The 20,112-nt window shown below is 43.7% G+C and overlaps 1 protein-coding gene and 1 long non-coding RNA gene across 7 annotated transcripts in view; one reads left to right on the top strand and one right to left on the bottom strand.

The window, feature by feature from the left end:
* Positions 1–20,112, bottom strand: part of LOC118386563 (fibrinogen C domain-containing protein 1-like) — a 313,829-nt gene that overhangs the window by 151,750 nt on the left and 141,967 nt on the right. For all 5 annotated transcript variants that reach the window (XM_052525491.1, XM_052525490.1, XM_052525492.1 and 2 more), the window contains one exon: positions 8,813–8,909. In XM_052525491.1, coding sequence (XP_052381451.1) covers positions 8,813–8,909 — 97 coding nt within the window. The remainder of the gene's footprint in view (positions 1–8,812; positions 8,910–20,112) is intronic.
* Positions 1,394–4,495, top strand: LOC127931801 (uncharacterized). Of its 2 annotated transcripts, XR_008143104.1 has the most exons (5): positions 1,394–2,131; positions 2,335–3,077; positions 3,886–4,089; positions 4,158–4,293; positions 4,361–4,495. It is a non-coding gene; the product is annotated as an uncharacterized LOC127931801 (long non-coding RNA). The 2 variants fall into 2 exon arrangements; XR_008143105.1 differs by lacking the exon at positions 4,158–4,293.

Raw genomic sequence — 20,112 nt, 5'->3', positions numbered from 1 at the left:
ACTCTCTCTCTCTCTCTCTCTCTTTCTCTTCCACTGCCCCCTGTCTCTCTCTCTCTCTCTTTCTCTTCCACTGCCCCCTGTCTCTCTCTCTCTTTTCTCTCTTCCACTGCCCCCTCTCTCTCTCTCTTTCTATTCCACTGCCCCCTGTCTCTCTCTCTCTCTCTCTCTCTCTCTCTCTCTCTCTCTCTCTCTCTTCCACTGCCCCCTCTCTCTCTCTCTTTCTCTTCTACTGCCCCCTGTCTTTCTCTCTCTCTTTTTCTCTTCCACTGCCCCCTCTCTCTCTCTCTCTTTCTATTCCACTGCCCCCTGTCTCTCTCTCTCTCTCTCTCTCTCTCTCTCTTTTCTCTTCCACTGCCCCCTGTCTCTCTCTCTCTTTTTCTCTTCCACTGCCCCCTGTCTTTCTCTCTCTCTTTCTCTCTCTCTTTTTCTCTTCCACTGCCCCCTGTCTCTCTCTCTCTTTCTCTCTCTCTCTCTCTCTCTCTTTCTTTCTCTCTCTCTCTCTCTCTCTCTCTCTCTCTCTCTCTCTCTCTCTCTCTCTCTCTCTCTCTCTCTCTCTCTCTTTCTCTTCCACTGCCCCCTGTCTCTCTCTCTCTCTTTCTCTTCCACTGCCCCTGTCTCTCTCTCCCCTCTTTTCTCTTCCACTGCCCCCTCTCTCTCTCCCCTTTTCTCTTCCACTGCCCCCTCTCTCTCTCCCTTTTCTCTTCCACTGCCCCCTCTCTCTCTCTCTCTCTTTCTCTTCCACTGCCCCCTCTCTCTCTCTCTTTCTCTTCCACTGCCCCCTCTCTCTCTCCCTTTTTCTCTTCCACTGCCCCTGTCTCTTTCTCTCTTTCTCTTTCTCTTCCACTGCCCCTGTCTCTGTCTCTCTTTCTCTTTCTCTTCCACTGCCCCTGTCTCTCTCTCTTTTTCTCTTCCACTGCCCCCTGTCTCTCTCTCTTTCTCTTACACTGCCCCCCGTCTCTCTCTCTTTCTCTTCCACTGCGTATTGCTGTTTTTGATCAAATAAAGGAAACCTTAAGACAATGTGACCAAGAGGGGTGTATGGTTTTAGGGGGTGACTGGAATTGTACAGTGGATTTTACTGTTGATCGCACTGCTGAAGAACCTCACCTGCAGTCAGCCACTAGTTTATTAACTGAGCTTGAGCTTTCTGATGTGTGGAGAGTAAGGAATGCAAAAGTTAGGCAGTACACATGGCTAAAAAATGTATGAAGGTTGTGTCAGTGCAGCAAGGTCAGACAGGTTGTATGTATCTGAGCAATACTGTAGTAGGGTTGGAAAGTGTGCCATTAGTCCTGTGGGTTTCTCTGATCATCATATTGTTACTGTTGATATTCACTTGTCCTGTCCACGAAGGTCATCACCTGGTATTTTAATGTTAAATTGTTACATGATGTCATTTTTTTGTGAAAGGTTTTTGTTGTTTTGGGAAAAATGGGAATTTTGAGTCCTTGAGACAATGGTGGGAGGTTGGGAAGGCACAAATATGAGTATTTTGTCAACAGTATACTGCTCTGTCTCAAATTGAAGTTAAAGAGACTATCAAGGCCCTTGAACAGGACATCAAATCTATTGAATTGAAGCTGCTCACTCAGAACGACCCTGGACTAGTCATGAACTTACAGGACAAGAGACATGAACTGAGGTCGTTTCTGCATGAAAGAGTGAAGGGTGCCTTGATTAGGTCTCGTTTCGCTTCCCTCGAGGATATGGATGCTCCTAGCGCTTTTATTTTTAACCTAGGACAGTCGACATTGCAACGTAAACAGATGGTCTGCCTTCGTCTTCCTGATGGGAAGGTGACCACTAGGACAGTCGACATTACAACGTAAACAGATGGTCTGCCTTCGTCTCCCTGATGGGAAGGTGACCACTAGGACAGTCGACATTACAACGTAAACAGATGGTCTGCCTTCGTCTCCCTGATGGGAAGGTGACCACTAGGACAGTCGACATTACAACGTAAACAGATGGTCTGCCTTCGTCTCCCTGATGGGAAGGTGACCACTAGGACAGTCGACATTACAACGTAAACAGATGGTCTGCCTTCGTCTCCCTGATGGGAAGGTGACCACTAGGACAGTCGACATTACAACGTAAACAGATGGTCTGCCTTCGTCTCCCTGATGGGAAGGTGACCACGGATGACAGTCGACATTGCAACGTAAACAGATGGTCTGCCTTCGTCTACCTGATGGGAAGGTGACCACGGATGACAGTCGACATTGCAACGTAAACAGATGGTCTTCCTTCGTCTCCCTGATGGGAAGGTGACCACTAGGACAGTCGACATTACAACGTAAACAGATGGTCTGCCTTTGTCTCCCTGATGGGAAGGTGACCACTAGGACAGTCGACATTACAACGTAAACAGATGGTCTGCCTTCGTCTCCCTGATGGGAAGGTGACCACTAGGACAGTCGACATTACAACGTAAACAGATGGTCTGCCTTCGTCTCCCTGATGGGAAGGTGACCACTAGGACAGTCGACATTGCAACGTAAACAGATGGTCTGCCTTCGTCTCTCTGATGGGAAGGTGACCACTAGGACAGTCGACATTGCAACGTAAACAGATGGTCTGCCTTCATCTCCCTGATTGGAAGGTGACCACTAGGACAGTCGACATTGCAACGTAAACAGATGGTCTGCCTTCGTCTCCCTGATGGGAAGGTGACCACGGATGACAGTCGACATTGCAACGTAAACAGATGGTCTGCCTTCGTCTCCCTGATGGGAAGGTGACCACGGATGACAGTCGACATTGCAACGTAAACAGATGGTCTGCCTTCGTCTACCTGATGGGAAGGTGACCACGGATGACAGTCGACATTGCAACGTAAACAGATGGTCTGCCTTCGTCTCCCTGATGGGAAGGTGACCACGGATGACAGTCGACATTGCAACGTAAACAGATGGTCTGCCTTCGTCTCCCTGATGGGAAGGTGACCACGGATGACAGTCGACATTGCAACGTAAACAGATGGTCTGCCTTCGTCTCCCTGATGGGAAGGTGACCACGGATGACAGTCGACATTGCAACGTAAACAGATGGTCTGCCTTCGTCTCCCTGATGGGAAGGTGACCACGGATGACAGTCGACATTACAACGTAAACAGATGGTCTGCCTTCGTCTCCCTGATGGGAAGGTGACCACGGATGACAGTCGACATTGCAACGTAAACAGATGTTCTGCCTTCGTCTCCCTGATGGGAAGGTGACCACTAGGACAGTCGACGTTACAACGTAAACAGATGGTCTGCCTTCGTCTCCCTGATGGGAAGGTGACCACTAGGACAGTCGACATTGCAACGTAAACAGATGGTCTGCCTTCGTCTCCCTGATGGGAAGGTGACCACTAGGACAGTCGACATTGCAACGTAAACAGATGGTCTGCCTTCGTCTCCCTGATGGGAAGGTGACCACTAGGACAGTGGACGTTTCAACGTAAACAGATGGTCTGCCTTCGTCTCCCTGATGGGAAGGTGACCACTAGGACAGTCGACATTGCAACGTAAACAGATGGTCTGCCTTCGTCTCCCTGATGGGAAGGTGACCATTAGGACAGTGGACATTGCAACGTAAACAGATGGTCTGCCTTCGTCTTCCTGATGGGAAGGTGACCACTAGGACAGTCGACATTGCAACGTAAACAGATGGTCTGCCTTCATCTCCCTGATTGGAAGGTGACCACTAGGACAGTCGATATTGCAACGTAAACAGATGGTCTGCCTTCGTCTCCCTGATGGGAAGGTGACCACGGATGACAGTCGACATTGCAACTTAAACAGATGGTCTGCCTTCGTCTCCCTGATGGGAAGGTGACCACGGATGACAGTCGACATTGCAACGTAAACAGATGGTCTGCCTTCCTCTACCTGATGGGAAGGTGACCACGGATGACAGTCGACATTGCAACGTAAACAGATGGTCTGCCTTCGTCTCCCTGATGGGAAGGTGACCACGGATGACAGTCGACATTGCAACGTAAACAGATGGTCTGCCTTCGTCTCCCTGATGGGAAGGTGACCACGGATGACAGTCGACATTGCAACGTAAACAGATGGTCTGCCTTCGTCTCCCTGATGGGAAGGTGACCACGGATGACAGGCGACATTGCAACGTAAACAGATGGTCTGCCTTCGTCTCCCTGATGGGAAGGTGACCACGGATGACAGTCGACATTGCAACGTAAACAGATGGTCTGCCTTCGTCTCCCTGATGGGAAGGTGACCACGGATGACAGTCGACATTGCAACGTAAACAGATGGTCTGCCTTCGTCTCCCTGATGGGAAGGTGACCACTAGGACAGTCGACATTACAACGTAAACAGATGGTCTGCCTTCGTCTCCCTGATGGGAAGGTGACCACGGATGACAGTCGACATTGCAACGTAAACAGATGGTCTGCCTTCGTCTCCCTGATGGGAAGGTGACCACGGATGATATTGAAATGCGTCAACATGACCTGGATTTCTACTCGTCCCTTTATAAGGCGGAGGATTGTGACTCTCTGTGTACTGAACAGTTGTTACATGGTCTTCCTCAATTGGGACCTGAGCAGAGAGTCGCATTGGACGCTGACATTACACTGCAAGAGCCACATTACTCCACAGCAGTTATGCAGCTCTCAACAGGCCGAGCCCCTGGCATCGATGGTTTACCATCTGAGTTTTATAAGCACTTTTGGGGGTCTATTGGGGAGGATTTTTATGAAGTGGTGTGTGAATCTTTTCATGATGGTTCTCTTCTTGTATCCTGTCAACGTGCGGTGCTTTCACTGTTGCCAAAAAAGGGTGATTTGGCTCTCATAAAAAATTGGAGACCTGTTGCGCAGAATACAACATTGTTTCTAAATGTCTCTCAAACAGGTTGAAGGAGTATCTGAGATTGTTGATCCACAAGGACCAGTCCTACTGTGTACCTGATCGCTCTATTGTTGACAACTTGTTTCTGATAAGAGATGTTTTAGACTTTTGTAAACTGTCTGATGTAGATGTGGGTTTACATTCGTTGGATCAGGAGAAGGCTTTTGATCGTGTGGACCACCAGTACTTGTTTAAAACAATGAAAGCCTTTGGGTTTGGGGATGTTTTTCTGTCTTGGGTGAATTTACTGTATGCTGGGGCCTCGTATGGTGAAGGTGGGGGTGGTTTGAGTTGCCCCATCCCTGTCCAAAGGGGCATCAGGCAGGGATGCCCAATTTCAGGGCAGTTATATAGTCTGGCGATTGAACCAATGCTTTGTTTTTTAAGAGTGAAGCTTACTGGTTTCTCTGTGCCAGGTGTAATGAAGGGTCCCACGATAGCACTGTCTGCGTATGCAGATGAAGTGATAGTTTTTATTACAGGGGGTGAGGATGTTAAGGTTCTCTCAAACACTTTAAAGGTGTATGAGGGGGCTTCCTCAGCTAGAGTCAATTGGGGAAAGAGTGAAGCGCTGTGAGCAGGTCTGCTTCAAACGGGGTTGGCTCCACGGTTACCAGGGGGGCTTCAGTGGGGCAGAGATGGGATGAAGACTTTGGGGTTTTTTCTAGGCTCTGATGTCTTTCAGAAAAAGAACTGGGAGGGTGTAGCGGAGAAAGTGTGTGCCAGACTGTCAAGGTGGAAATGGGTGCTGCCCCCGCTGTCTTATAGGGGAAGGGTCCTGGTAGCTAATAATCTTGCTGCTTCTACCCTGTGGCACAGACTAATGATTTTACAGCCACCAAAGGGTCTGATACAAGATGCCAATTTCTTCTAGTCTGGACAACACTGGATTAAAGCTGCAGCCCTGTACCTGCCACTGCACGAGGGTGGGCAAGGCCTTGGTGGACATTTCCTCTAGGATCATGGCTTTCCGGTTCCAAGCAGCCCAGAGATTGTTGTACAGAGACTGTTCTAGCTGGGTCGAAACAGCCTACATATTGATGAGGAGAGTGGGCTGTTTGGGCTTAGATAAGCATCTTTTCCTCTTAAAGCTGGAGGGGGGTGATTTGACTGGCCTGACTCCATTTTATGAGTCTGTTATGCAGGCTTGGAGAGTCTTTGTCATGTCCCGTAAGGCCTGCAAGCCACCAGGGATGTGGTTTTTTGAAGAGCCTCTATTTCACAACACTGCCATCCAGTCCCGTGTTCTGGGTTCAGCCAGCCTACGTTCATGCCTGTTAGGCGTGGGGTGTACCAAGCTGGGTCATCTGATGCGGAGCAGGAGCAGATCGTTGGAGGAGCTGGGAGAAAGAGCGGGGATCCGATCATCTCGCCTACTGAGGAAGGTCGTCGATGAGGTCTGCGATTCCTTGCCAGTGCTTCATCTGCAGTATATGACTGACACTTCCAATTCTGATCGGTGGAAGGAGGGTCTGGATTATGTGTTCCCTGCACTGATTGTTAGTGCTGCGATGGAGGCATTTGAGGAGGACGTGGGGATGCTGCTTTCCTTCGATACCCCGGAGCTGGGGGAGTTCAAGGAGGTGGGAAAGAAGGCCATGTACAGAATATGTGTAAAGGTGTCCCATGCCTCTTCCCTGTAAGGGGTAAAATTGACGAGGTGGGCGGATGTGCTTGGTCCAGGTGCCTCTCCAAAAGGCTGTTGGCGATCATTATATAAACTGTCTATTGATAATAGGACAGCTGACCTCCAATGGAGGATAATACATGGAGCTATAGCCACCAACATGCATCTGGTACACCTGGACCCTACTGTTGGGGAGGGGTGTCCATTCTGTGCCGAGTCTGAATCTCTGGCACATCTGTTTTTACTGTGTCCCAGGTTGGTCGGGATGATTGAACTGATCACTGATTGGTTCTCAACGTTGGGAGAGGTTTTCTCTTCCCAACTGTATATATTTGGGCCAAAGTACAGGTTCAGTCAAAAGGGTTTAGTTGTAATTGCTTAAGTTTGTGTTAGGGGGAGCAAAATTAGCGATATGGAAGACCCGAAAGAACAGTATTCGGGGACAGGGGTCTGTGGATGTTGTGGGAATGTTGGCTGGGAGACTGAGGGTTGAGTTTGCATGTGTAACTGTGGTTTTGTATGAGTATTTATTGTGGGGTGGAGAACCTAGATCTTCTGCACAGAAGCACCAGATCATCAGCAAACAGACATTTGACTTCAGATTCTAGTAGGGTGAGGCCAGGTGCTGCACACTGTTCTAGTGCCCTCGCTAACTCATTGACATATAAATCATGGATGTAAAAAAAAGTCCAGTTGCCAGGATCACGAATACAAATTAGACACCATTGCCCTAGAGCACACAAACGTACACGTACCTCGGACTAAACATCAGTGCCACAGGTAACTTCCACAAAGCTGTGAATGATCTGAGAAACAAGGCAAGAAGGGCCTTCTATGCCATCAAAAGGAATATACAATTTGACATAACAATTATGATCTGGCTAAAGAGTACACAGAGAGTACACAGCGGTAGAATACCTGACCACTGTGACTGGCCCAAACTTAAGCAAAGTTTTGACTATGTACAGACTCAGTGAGCATAGCTTTGCTATTGAGAAAGGCCGCCGTAGGCAAACCTGGCTCTCAAGAGAAGGCATGTTATATGCACACTGCCCCCAAAATGAGGTGGAAACTGAGCTGCACTTCCTAACCGCCTGACAAATGTATGACCATATTAGAGACACATATTTCCCTCAAGAAAAGGGAAACCAGTGAAGAAACACTGTTGTAAATGCAACCCATATTTTTGTTTATTTATTTTCCCTTTTGTACTTTAACTATTTGCACATAATATGACATTTGAAATGTCTTTATTATTTTGGAACTTTTGTGAGTGTAATGTTTACCGTTTATTTATTGTTTTTTTCACATGTATTTATTAGTTCACTTGCAATGTTAACATATGTTTCTCATGCCAACAAAGCCCTAAAATTGAATTGAATTGAAAGAGAGTGAGTGAGAGTGAGAGAGAGAATGTGAGGGAGTGAAATAGATTGATAGAGAGAGGGGGTGTGAGAGAGAAAGAAAGAGAAAGAGGAGCAGCTAGTAAAGCACTGTCCAGCCTGTACACCTTTTTATAGTTCATGTTTGGTCCGAGGGGTGGTGGTGGCTAAGCAGTCAACTACCCCACTGAATGTGGAAGACGAAGAGTACTCTGTGGTGCTCTCACAATAACCTGCTGTATTTGTGGTTAAATTTGGTTAGATGAGTAATCAAGGAGCTACCTCAAAACCGATTTCCTCTGCACATTTACAACCTGGTCTCTGAGCATTTCGTATTATTCTTTATGTAAATCCACAATGCGCCATCTAGTATGATATGTTACATTTCGTATGGCATATATTAATTTGTGGGTGTCCATCACCCATTTTGTATGATATGTTATAAATTACATTTCGTATTATATGTTATGAATTTGCAAAACGGACAATATGTAAGACATTTTAGCTAGGTAGCTAGGATGCTAAGGTTAGTTAGCTTGCTAACACTAGCTAGGCTAGGGGTTAAGGTTAGGGTTTAGGGTTAGGGTTAAGTTTAGGGTTGGAGAAAGGGTTAGCTGAAATTTTTAAGGTTAGGGTTAGTGGAAGTGTTAGCTCACATGCTAAGTAGTTCCAAAGTAGCTAAAAAAGTAGTAAGTAGTTGAAAATTTGCTAATTAGCTAAAATGCTAAAGTTGTCCATGATGAGATTCGAATTCGCAACATTTAAGATGCTAGTAGTTCGCATGATACGCCCACCCATCCACCACGACCAACCACACTACGTTCGTATTTTACCAGCACTCAAACCACTATCCCACACTCTGCAATGGTCCTGGAACCAAGAACTGTGCCAAGGTTCTTATTGATCGTTAACGCACAAGTCAGACACACACACACTTACCTAGCCAGTGTTCTCCAGTGATCTTGCCAAATCCCTCACGATAGGAGTCCCATCCTCTGAAGAAGTTGACCGAGCCATCTTCCCTGCGCTGGATCACCTGTAGAATACAGACAAATACCAGGGGTTAGAGGTCAAGGCTATAGAACACCAGACATAGGTCATACAGGGGTTAGAGCTCATCGTTTGGAGGTCGGGGCTGGCCTGGGGTCAGCAGCGATACACTTCCTACCTGCTGTATCTTTCCAGTAGTAAGATGAGTCACAGTGAAAAGTGCACAAATCATGTATCGAAGTCAAGAACATCATTAAGTTCTCTTCTCTCAGTCATACATTCCAGAGGTTGACAGATTAATCGGAATGGCCGATTAATTAAGGCCGATTTTAAGTTTTCATAACAATCGGAAATAGTTATTTTTGGAAATCGGAAATCTGTATTTTTTTTACAAATGTTTTACATTTTTTATACCTCTAGGCAAGTCAGTTAAGAACACATTCTTATTTTCAATGACAGCCTAGGAACAGTGGATTAACTGCCTTGTTCAGGGGAAGAACGACAGATTTTCACCTTGTCACAGTTAACTAGTTCTACACTATAACCATTGCACTCCATGAGGAGCCTGCCTGTTACACGAATGCAGTAGAAGCCAAGGTAAATTGCTAGCTAGCATTAAACTTATCTTGTAAAAAACAATCAATCATAATCACTAGTTATAACTACTAATCCAGTTTAGCAGGCAATATTAACCAGGTGAAATTGTGTGATTTCTCTTGCATTCATTGCACGCAGAGTCAGGGTATATGCAACCGTTTGGGCTGCCTGGCTCATTCTGAACTAATTTGCCAGAATTGTACGTAATTATGACATAATATTGAAGGTTGTGCAATGTAACAGGAATATTTAGACAGATGGATGCCACCCGTTAAAATACAGAACGTTTCCGTATTTCACTGAAATAATAAACGTTTTGTTTTCGAAATGATAGTTTCTGGATTCTACCATATTAATGACCAAAGGCTCGTATTTCTGTGTGGTATTATGTTATAATTAAGTCTGATTTGATAGAGCAGTCTGACTGAGCAGCAGCAGGCCCGTAATCATTCATTCAAACAGCACTTTCGTGCATTTTGCCAGCAGCTCTTCGCAAGGACAGCGCTGTTTATGACTTCAAGCCTATCAGCCTAATGGCTAGCTAGTTAGCTGGGTGTGCGCTAATACTGTTTCAAACGTCACTCGCTTTTAGATTTGGAGTAGTTATTTCCCTTGCGCTGCAAGGGCCGTAGCTTTTGTGGAGCGATGGGTAACGCTGCTTCGAGCGTGGCTGTTGTCGATGTGTTCCTAGTTCGAGCTCAGGTAAGGGCGAGGAGAGGGACGGAAGCTATACTGTTGCACTGGCAATACTATAGTGCCTTTAAGAACATCCAATAGTCAAAGGTATATGAAATACAAATGGTATAGAGAGAAACAGTCCTATAAATACTATGTTAACTACAACCTAAAACCTCTTACCTGGGAATATTGAAGTCTCATGTTAAAAGGAACCACCAAAGTTCATAGGTTCTCATGTTCTGAGCAAGGAACTTAAACGTTAGCGTTTTTACATGGCACATATTTTACATGGCACACATTTTTACTTGGCACATACATGGTACATATTGCATATTGGCACATGTTACGTTCTTCTCCAACACTTTGTTTTTGCATTATTTAAACCAAATTGAACATGTTTCATTATTTATTTGAGGCTAAATTGATTTCATTGATGTATTATATTAAATTAAAATAAGTGTTCATTCAGTATTGTTGTAATTGTCATTATTACAAATAAAAAAATAAAAAGATTGACAGATTAATTGGTATCGGCTTTTTTGGTCCTCCAATGATCGGTATCGGCGTAGAAAAATCATAATCGGTCGACCTCTAATACATTATTCTGATATCACCAATGAATAATGCACAAGCTCTTCCCTTTGAAAATGATTTTTTTTCATAAACTAATAAAAATAATCCATTAAACCTTGATTGACTTCGAATAAAACTCTATTGAATCTGAATACTTAATTAGAAGCTAAGAAAGTGAGGATGATTCTCTCTCATAATGCAATATCCCTAAATCTAAGGCCGGGTGACAATTACATTATCCTCCACAGCTCTATGAAATAAATTCTATCAAGCTAAGCGATGTGTGAAGAAATAGAGTGAGGCTTTGTATAAAAGAGACCTTTCAGCATGAAAAACAAAACAAGATATCTTAATAGAGTTGAAGTCAGAAGTTTACATACACTTAGCTTGGAGTCATTAAAACTCGTTTTCAACCACTCCACAAATTTCTTGGAAACAAACTATAGTTTTGGCAAGTCGGTTAGGACATCTATTTTGTGCATGACACAAGTCATTTTTCCAACAATTGTTAACAGACAGATTATTTATCTTATAATTCATTGTATCACAATTCCAGTGGGTCATAAGTTTACATACACAGCTTGGAATATTCCAGAAAATGGTGTCATGGCTTTAGAAGCTTCTGATAGGCTAATTGACATCATTTGAGTCAATTGGAGGTGTACCTGTGGATGTATTTCAAGGCCTACCTTCAAACTCACTGCCTATTTGCTTGACATCATGGGAAAATCAAAAGAAATCAGCCAACAACTCAAAAAAAAAATTGGAGACCTCCACAAGTCTGGTTCATCCTTGGGAGCAATTTCCAAATGCCACGTTCATCTGTAGAAACAACAGTACGCAATTATAAACACCATGGGACCACGCAGCAGTCATACCGCTCGGGAAGGAGACGCATTCTGTCTCCTAGAGACGAACGTACTTTGGTGCGAAAAGTGCAAATCAATCCCAGGACAACAGCAAAGGACCTTGTGAAGATGCTGGAGGAAACAGGTATAAAAGTATCTATATCCATTGTAAAATTAGTCCTATATCGACAAAATCTGAAAGGCCACTCAGCAAGGAAGAAGCCACTGCTCCAAAACTGCCATAAAAACACCAAACTATGGTTTGCAACTGCACATGGGGACAAACATCATACTTTTTGGAGAAATGTCCTCTGGTCTGATGAAACAAAAATAGAACTGCTTGGCCATAATGACCAACGTTATCTTTGGAGGAAAAAGGGGGAGGTTTGCAAACCGAAGAACACCATCCCAACCGTGAAGCATGTTCGTGGCAGCATCATGTTGTGGGGGTGTTTTGCTGCAGGAGGAACTGGTGCACTTCACAACATAGATGGCATCATGAGGCAGGAACATTATGTGGATATATTGAAGCAAGATCTCAAGACATCAGTCAGGAAGTTAAAGCTTGGTCGCAAATGAGTCTTCAAATGGACAATGACCCCAAGCATACTTCCAAAGTTGTGGAAAAATGGCTTAAGGACAACAAACTCAAGGTATTGGAGTGGCCATTACAAAGTCCTGACCACAATCCCATAGAAAATGTGTGGACAGAACTGAAAAAGCATGTGTGAGCAAAGAGGCATACCATCCTGACTCAGTTACATCAGCTCTGTCAGGAGGAATGGGCCAAAATTCACCCAGCTTGTGGAAGGCTACCCGAAAGTTTGACCCAAGTTAAACAATTTAAAGGCAATGCTACCAAATACTAATTGAGTGTATGTAAACTTCTGAGCCACTGGGAATGTGATGAAAGTAATAAAATATGAAATAAATCATTCTCTCCACTATTATTCTGACATTTCACATTCTTAAAATAAAGTGGTGATCTTAACTGACCTAAGCCAGGGATTTTTTACTCTCATTAAATGTTAGGAATTGTGAAAAACTGAATTTAAATGTATTTGGCTAAGGTGTATGTAAACTTCTGACTTCAACTGTATCTAGCAAACAGGGAACGTCCCAAGGATGTCCAGGGGACCCTAATCCTGATGTTCCCGGGACATCCTAACAACTATTTTCTACAGGGGATCGAGTCATCACAAGCAGTGGGTGAACAAAATGGGAAATGTTCTAGCGCTGTGAAAAACTAATCTGAATGTAGAAACACTCTGAATGATTACTAGTGAAGGTGCTGTTTGTGTTAATTAAAGTGGTCACAAGCAATTCTTGGATGCAGTTACAACCCACACCCGCCAAAGAATAGTGGTAGCAGTGGTAGGAATTAAAAGCCTTATTATTACAGCAAAATAGGCAAATATGACTTACCAATACAAAAAATACAAAAATAAATTTCTACCAAGAAACCCTATTCAAAATCAACTCAATCCAAAACGGACACTCTGGCCATCAGTTTACAGAACACTGGCAGAAAGAGGTGGAAATAACTTGAACCACTCCCTGGGCAAAACCATAGCCAAGCAGGCGTGCAACCAATTGTTCATTTGTTTATTTTGATCCCTATTAGCTTTTTCAGAAACAACAGCTGCCCCTCCTGTTGTCCACAAGAAACCCAAAAACATGACAAGTAACAAAACACTGATAAACAAGGACAGTCACACAAATGTAAAATGTAATAATATTCAAACGAACCCGGGGGAAAAAGGGGCGCACGCTTATCAAGCATGAATGGGTGTAGTCCTAGAAAAGTTGGCTGCGGGGCAAGTCATAGTTAATCTAAGAGCATGTGGAAGAGTAGTGTCCCTATCACATCAACCGAGAGCAATATGCAGAGAATACATATGGATGAACAATGTTTTTTTCACAATGTTTTTTTCTCATCAACCAGCAATTTATGATTATTGTTCTCCTCTTCATCATCATCCTCATCTTCTCTTCATCATCATCCTCATCACAATGAGGTTAATTTGAATGGGCGGAGTAACAGGGGAGCAGGGCAGATGAGGCCAGCATCTTATAAAACATGTTGCTTGTTTTGTAGGCTTACAGCCAGTAGCCTTCCTTATTGTGAGGATATGTGAGTGCCAGCAAGTTGCACTTTTCCATGCTGTTCATCTCTTGTGTTATTGTGTTATTTTGTCTTGTGTTATTTACTGGGGTCTGTTCCCATGTGGTTTGTTTCTGCCCTTTGTAGATGTCATTTTTCTATGGTGTGGTGTTAGTGGGCTGACTGTGACACACACACGCACGCACGCACGCACGCACGCACGCACGCACACACACACACACACACACACACACACACACACACACAATGGGTGTAATGTCTACTATGAACATGCTGGAAATTTAGACACTCAAACTCAAGGGCAAGGAAATTATTTTCTGCTAAAATCTCTAGTAGTCATATTGCCAGGATTATTTACTTTTCATGGGGCCTTTCTCCCTCTGTCAGTAGGAGAGGTAGTAAAGACCTTTGGGTCCAGACAGAGACAATCAAACACAACAACGGGAGATGCAACACAGTAGTTGCAAACACATGTCAGTAAATTCTCCTTTGTGTCATAACTACCTCTCTCTCCCATTCTCCTCAGCACTCCCTCACCCCTCTCTAAAATGAAGGAGAAAAGTGCAAGTTGAGTGGAGGCCCTGAGTGATGATAGGTATTAGAACACGATGGAGAGAGGCTTTTGTTTTCACATACTCTTGCTCTCTCTCCGTCCCCCCTCTCTCTTCCTTCCACTCTCTCTCATTATCTCTCTTTCTCTCCACCTCTACCTCTCTGTCTACCACTGTCTCTCTCTCCCTCTCCCTCTCTCCTTCTGCTTCTTCTTTTTTGCCTCATTCTCTCTCTCTCTCTCTGAATGTCACTACAGTTAGCTCTAACCCAGAGTCAGCATGGTAGCAACAAGGTTTAAAATGCAATAGGGAGACCATGCATCTTATCTTGTAAATAATACACATCCAGCCAAAAGAGAGAAACCGCCCTCCATTCGTTTCCCTATAGCAGAGTTCTGTCAGAGAGATTTTTGCTCTTTTCCACACTTTCTCTAGCTGATAATAAGTACATTATCTCATTCTTGTTCACTTTGGCAGTGCCCTTTTGTAGGTATATCTTACACCTGTTATCTTGTTTCGGAAAGAGCCGAACTGTAAGACTGGAAGCACCTGAGAGGTGTCAGAGATTTGTGATAGATATATATGTGCACTTCGGGGTGTAAGGAGGTAGAAATAGAGAATTTCTAGAAGAATGTGAGAACAGAGGACCATCTAATCTTGGTAAAGAATAGGGTTGTACAATTCCAGTAATTTTCCCAAAATTCCCAGGTATTCCATAAATCCTGATTCCGATATCAGGAGGGAACAAATAGGACATCCGGAATCCTCTATCCCCAATGTTTGGATAAACTAGGAATTTTGGGAAAGTTACCGGAATTTTGCAACCCTAGAAAATAATGTTAATTTAAGGAAGATACATTCATGTATGTTATAATCTATCCTTGGGAAAATCAATGCAATGGGAATAATAATATAATATACCTTGGCTAGACATTTTGTTAGCACTATTTGTCTTCTATGTTCTATAACAAAACTCCCCAGTCTGTTAAATCAATTCTACTTATTAATCACTTTGGTCACTTAGCCTATACAGTGAGAGTAGAGAGCTGCCCCCTGGTCCTTGGTGCCTGGTCTGAACCAGCTTCAGCCACTCTGCTAGTTGCATCTTTTCCACCAGCCAGATTAGTGATTAGCTTGGCTAGTGCCTCCACAGATTAGGGTTAACAACCCTTGGGGCGGTTGTGGCCTGCCTGTTTCCTGCCTGAACACATGCACATGTACACACACAAACCGACCCACCCACTGCCTGAGTTTCCTGCTCAGTAATACGGCCTATCCTCCTCACTCAGGTTTAATTGCCTATTGACCCTGGTGGCGGTGTGTGTGATCTCCAGAGACACGGGACACTGCTTCGCACAGACACTGATCATTTCTCCTCACGCACCATTACTGTCTCTGGCTGGACGATGGCTTAGGAGGCGGTGGAGGGTTCAAAGGGGGCAGAGGAAGTGTGTGTGTGTGTGTGTGTGTGTGTGTGTGTGTGTGTGTGTGTGTGTGTGTGTGTGTGTGTGTGTGTGTGTGTGTGTGTGTGTGTGTGTGTGTGTGTGTGTGTGTGTGTGTGTGTGTGTGTGTGTGTGTGTGTGTGTGTGTGCGCGCAAGTGTGTGTGTGTGCTTTTCATGCAACCGTGTATCCAAGAGTGTGTTTGCTGGGGAGACTGGACACATTCTGCTTCAGGCCAAGGTTTCATTGGTGCATAAAAAAAACATGCAGAATCATGTAGCATAGAGGAGAATAAAACAGGCAACAGCTCCCTCTCCATCTCTCTCTCCTTCTCATGCTTACTCACACATGCAACCCTAAAGGACTCCTTCCTCTCCATTGCATAAATTCAAAATACAGGAGAATACAGGAGGATAAAAAAATAATGAAAGAAAAACAAATAATGGAGGTTTCAACAAGCTCTGGGGTCCAGGTAGAAACTGCTCATTTGTATTATCTGTGAAGATGCCTAAATCAGCTGTTTAGTCAAGGTTAAAGAATGTAGTTCAAATCAAGGGTACTGTATGTAGCAGTAGGCCTACACAACTGTGTATACGTGTTTGAACGTGTGTGTGTTTGGGAGCATTCAAGTCTTGGATGACACTTGGCCAAGGACCTTCGCTGTCAGTCAATCAAGAAAGAATTTCAAACTCAACCCATGCAATCCCCATCCCCCCACCCTTTCCATCCCATTCAATCCATGCTCTAGCCAGTAGACAGCTGCAGGCAGAATATAGCCTAAGCAGTAAAAATGTGTTATTCATGGTCTAGCTCTGTTTAAGAAGATGACTGTGTCACCTTATTTGACCCTCTACTATTACACTAATAAAGAGAGGGGTGAGCGCCTGTCATCTCATCTACCGCCTTACGACAACAACAGCTTTCACACAGCCGTTTTAAACTAAAAGTTGGAATGAGGACTGAGTGTTCCAGAAATCTCTACAGAGCTGAGCTGTTCTCAAAGACAACAGCCAGAGGAGAGAGAATGAACAAATGACCCAGGGGCTGTTTCTTTCTTTCTTTCGTTTTTTCATTCTGCCCCACAGACACTGATCATTTCCCCTCACACACCATTACTGTCTCTGGCTGGCAGGCGGCTTAGGAGGCGGTGGAGGGTTCAAAGGGGGCAGAGGAAGTGAGTGTGTGTGTGTGTGTGTGTGTGTGTGTGTGTGTGTGTGTGTGTGTGTGTGTGTGTGTGTGTGTGTGTGTGTGTGTGTGTGTGTGTGTGTGTGTGTGTGTGTGTATTACATGTCGACTGATTATGTTCTTTTTTAACGCCGATACCGACACCGATACCGACACCGATACCGACACCGATACCGACACCGACACCGATTGTTGGAGGACAAAAAAGCAGATAACGATTAATCAGCCATTTTTTTTAAATGTATATATATATAGATACATTTTTGTAATAATGACAATTGCAACAATACTTTAATTTTGACTTAATATAACACATATGGGCTTTTGGATGGGTGTTCTTAAGGTGATTCCACAGGTTGATGGTATTTTTTGATTTAGCCATTGCTGACCCCATGCTTACATCTTTATCACAAATAAGAAACCTTGCTTTCCCTGGTGCCAATTCCATGTAATAGTCCCACACTGGTGCTCTGCTTTTCTCTGCCATCTGTACAACACACACACAGCTCTGAAGTGACAATGATACTGAAGAGTCTGCTTAGGAGACAAATACTCTCAACTGTTAGAATACAAAGTTTAAGTTACCTGTGATGAATGTTGAAAACAAAAACTGTAATTTCTATATGCAGGAAATCCTATTTTAATAATGGACATGGTAAGAATTGACTACCAAAATGCGAGTCATAATTCCCATGACGCCTTCTAGCAACATCTGAAAAGCGGTTCCTTCATTCATTTATTCCATATGATATTTTTAGAAACACTTCAAATAAGGTCTGTGTTTCGTGTAGGCTTGCACCACCTTGCCAATTTTATAACTGTGTAGATATCCATAGGACAAGGTAACTCTGATCAATAGTGGCTAAATATAAGCGAAGATATTTTTTTTCTGTAGAGTGGATTTATGAAAATATTTTGACAAACGTTACCTTATCCTAATGAGATTTACACGGGTATCAAAACGCCGAGGCAATATAAACCTGCACGAAACACAGACCTTATTTGAAGTAGATCAAGACATTCTCTATGGAAGACAATGGTAAAATAACGAAGGAACCCCTTTCAAGTTCAGCCGCAAGTTATTACAGGAATTATAACGCGTCGACTATTTCTCTCTAAACCATATACCTTTGACTATTACGAGCCTGCTGCTGCCTACCAGCCCTCAGTCAGACTGCTCTATCAAATATCAAATCATAGACTTAACTATAATAAACACACAGAAATATGAGCCTTAGGTCAAATCCGGAAACTATCACCTCGAAAACACAATGTTTATTGCGTTCCGTATTTTATCTAACGGCTGGCATCCATGAATCTAAATATTCCTGTTACATTGCACAACCTTCAATGTTATGTCATAATTACGCAAAATTCTGGCAAATTAGTTTGCAAAGAGCCAGGCGGCCCAAACTGTTGCATATACCCTGACTCTGCGTGCAATGAACGCAACAGAAGTGACACAATTTCACCTGGTTAATATTGCCTGCTAACCTGGATTTATTTTAGCTAAATATGCAGGTTTAAAAATATATACTTGTGTATTGATTTTAAGAAAGGCATTGATGTTTATGGTTAAGTACACATTGGAGCAACGACAGTCGTTGATTGTTTTTATAAGATAAGTTTAATTCTATCTAGCAACTTACCTTGGCTTACTGCATTCGCGTAACAGGCTCCTCGCGAGGAAGGTGGTTAGAGCGTTGGACTAGTTAACTGTAAGGTTGCAAGATTGGTTCCCCCGAGCTGACAAGGTAAAAATATGTCGTTCTGCCTCATTCCTAGGCCGTCATTGAAAATAAGAATGTGTTCTTAACTGACTTGTATGTAGATGTAGATTTTAAAAAATCGGCGCCCAAAAACACAGATTTACGATTGTTATGAAAACTTGAAATCGGCCATTCCGATTAATCAGTCGACCTCTAGTGTGTAAGTGTGTGTGTGATTTTCATTCAAGCATGTGTGCAAGAGTGTATGTTTGCTGGGGAGACTAGACTCTCTTCAGGCCAAGGTTTCATTGATGCATAAAAAAACATGCAGAAGAAGCATGTAGCATAGAGGAGAATAAAAGGCAACAGCTCCAGCTCCCTCTCCATCTCCTTCTCACCCTTACTCACACATGCAACCCCAATGAACCATGCCCATGTGTTTGGGAGCATTTGAGTCTTGGATTTCACTTGGCCACGGACATTAGCTGTCAGTCAATCAAGAAAGAGGTTCAACTTCCTCGCACACAAATCTTGCGGTTTTAAAGCTGCAAATCTACATATTTTGCCATGGGCGGAGAGAAGATGTTGCAATTTTATAACTAATTTCATGAAATTCTACTCATTTTGCCATGGAGCAGAGAGAAAATGTCCAGTTTTACTGCAAATTTCAAGCCAGCAATTTTAAACTAAAAGGTGGAGTGAGGACTAAGTGTTCCAGAACCATCTAAAGTGCAGATCTGTCCTCGAAGACAGCAGTCATAACAACAACACAATGACAAAAAGATGTTTTCTTTTTTATACTCAGAGCGAGGAGAGAGGAGGAAGTAATGACCACGGGGCTGTTTCTTTCCTTCTTTCTCTGTGCGTGTTCTGACTTGATCCAGTCTCCCGGTCATGTGTTTTTGGAGATTCATTATTTATTTGGAGCTCTTTAAAATGCTCAACAAAGCCAAACATCCCGGCTCTCAAAAGGTAAAAGCCTGCAGAAATATAATTCTATCGTTATCAATTCTCAACAATGGTCACCAGATTAAAAACAAATCTCAGACAGTGTGTATTATATGAAGGTTAGCTAACTATGCCACGAGCTCACAATACAGGTAAATGCTGTCAGACTTTCTTCACAATAGACCTGAAATGCGAGAATGTTTAGCCTGTCAAATGCACTGCAATGGATTATGTGCCGTCATTTAGCTTAATACAAAGGGAGGCCTTTCAGACAAGCAAACAGTAATTGCATCAATAGGCCAAATGTATGATATTAATACAGCTCTCTCTGTCTAATTATCTTTCTCTTGCTCTACCCCTCTTTCTTTATTTCTCTCTTTCTTTCTCTCCTATTTCTCTCTCCTGTCTCTCGCTACCTCCTCACCCTCTCTCCTTCGTCTCTCTCCCTCGCTCTCTCTCTCTCTCCCTCGCTCTCTCTCTCTCTCTTGTCCCCTCTAGCATATCCCCCCATCTCTCTTTCCCTCTCAGGATCACAGGGAGAAGTTCACTCATAATGTCATATTTGATATTGACGGATCCTGATTTTTTGCTAAG

Source organism: Oncorhynchus keta, chromosome 9 (assembly GCF_023373465.1).
Source record: "Oncorhynchus keta strain PuntledgeMale-10-30-2019 chromosome 9, Oket_V2, whole genome shotgun sequence".
NCBI classification, from domain to species: Eukaryota; Metazoa; Chordata; class Actinopteri; order Salmoniformes; family Salmonidae; genus Oncorhynchus; species Oncorhynchus keta.
The sequence above is the reverse complement of the archived record's forward strand: the minus strand, read 5'-3'. Positions and strand labels throughout refer to the sequence as shown.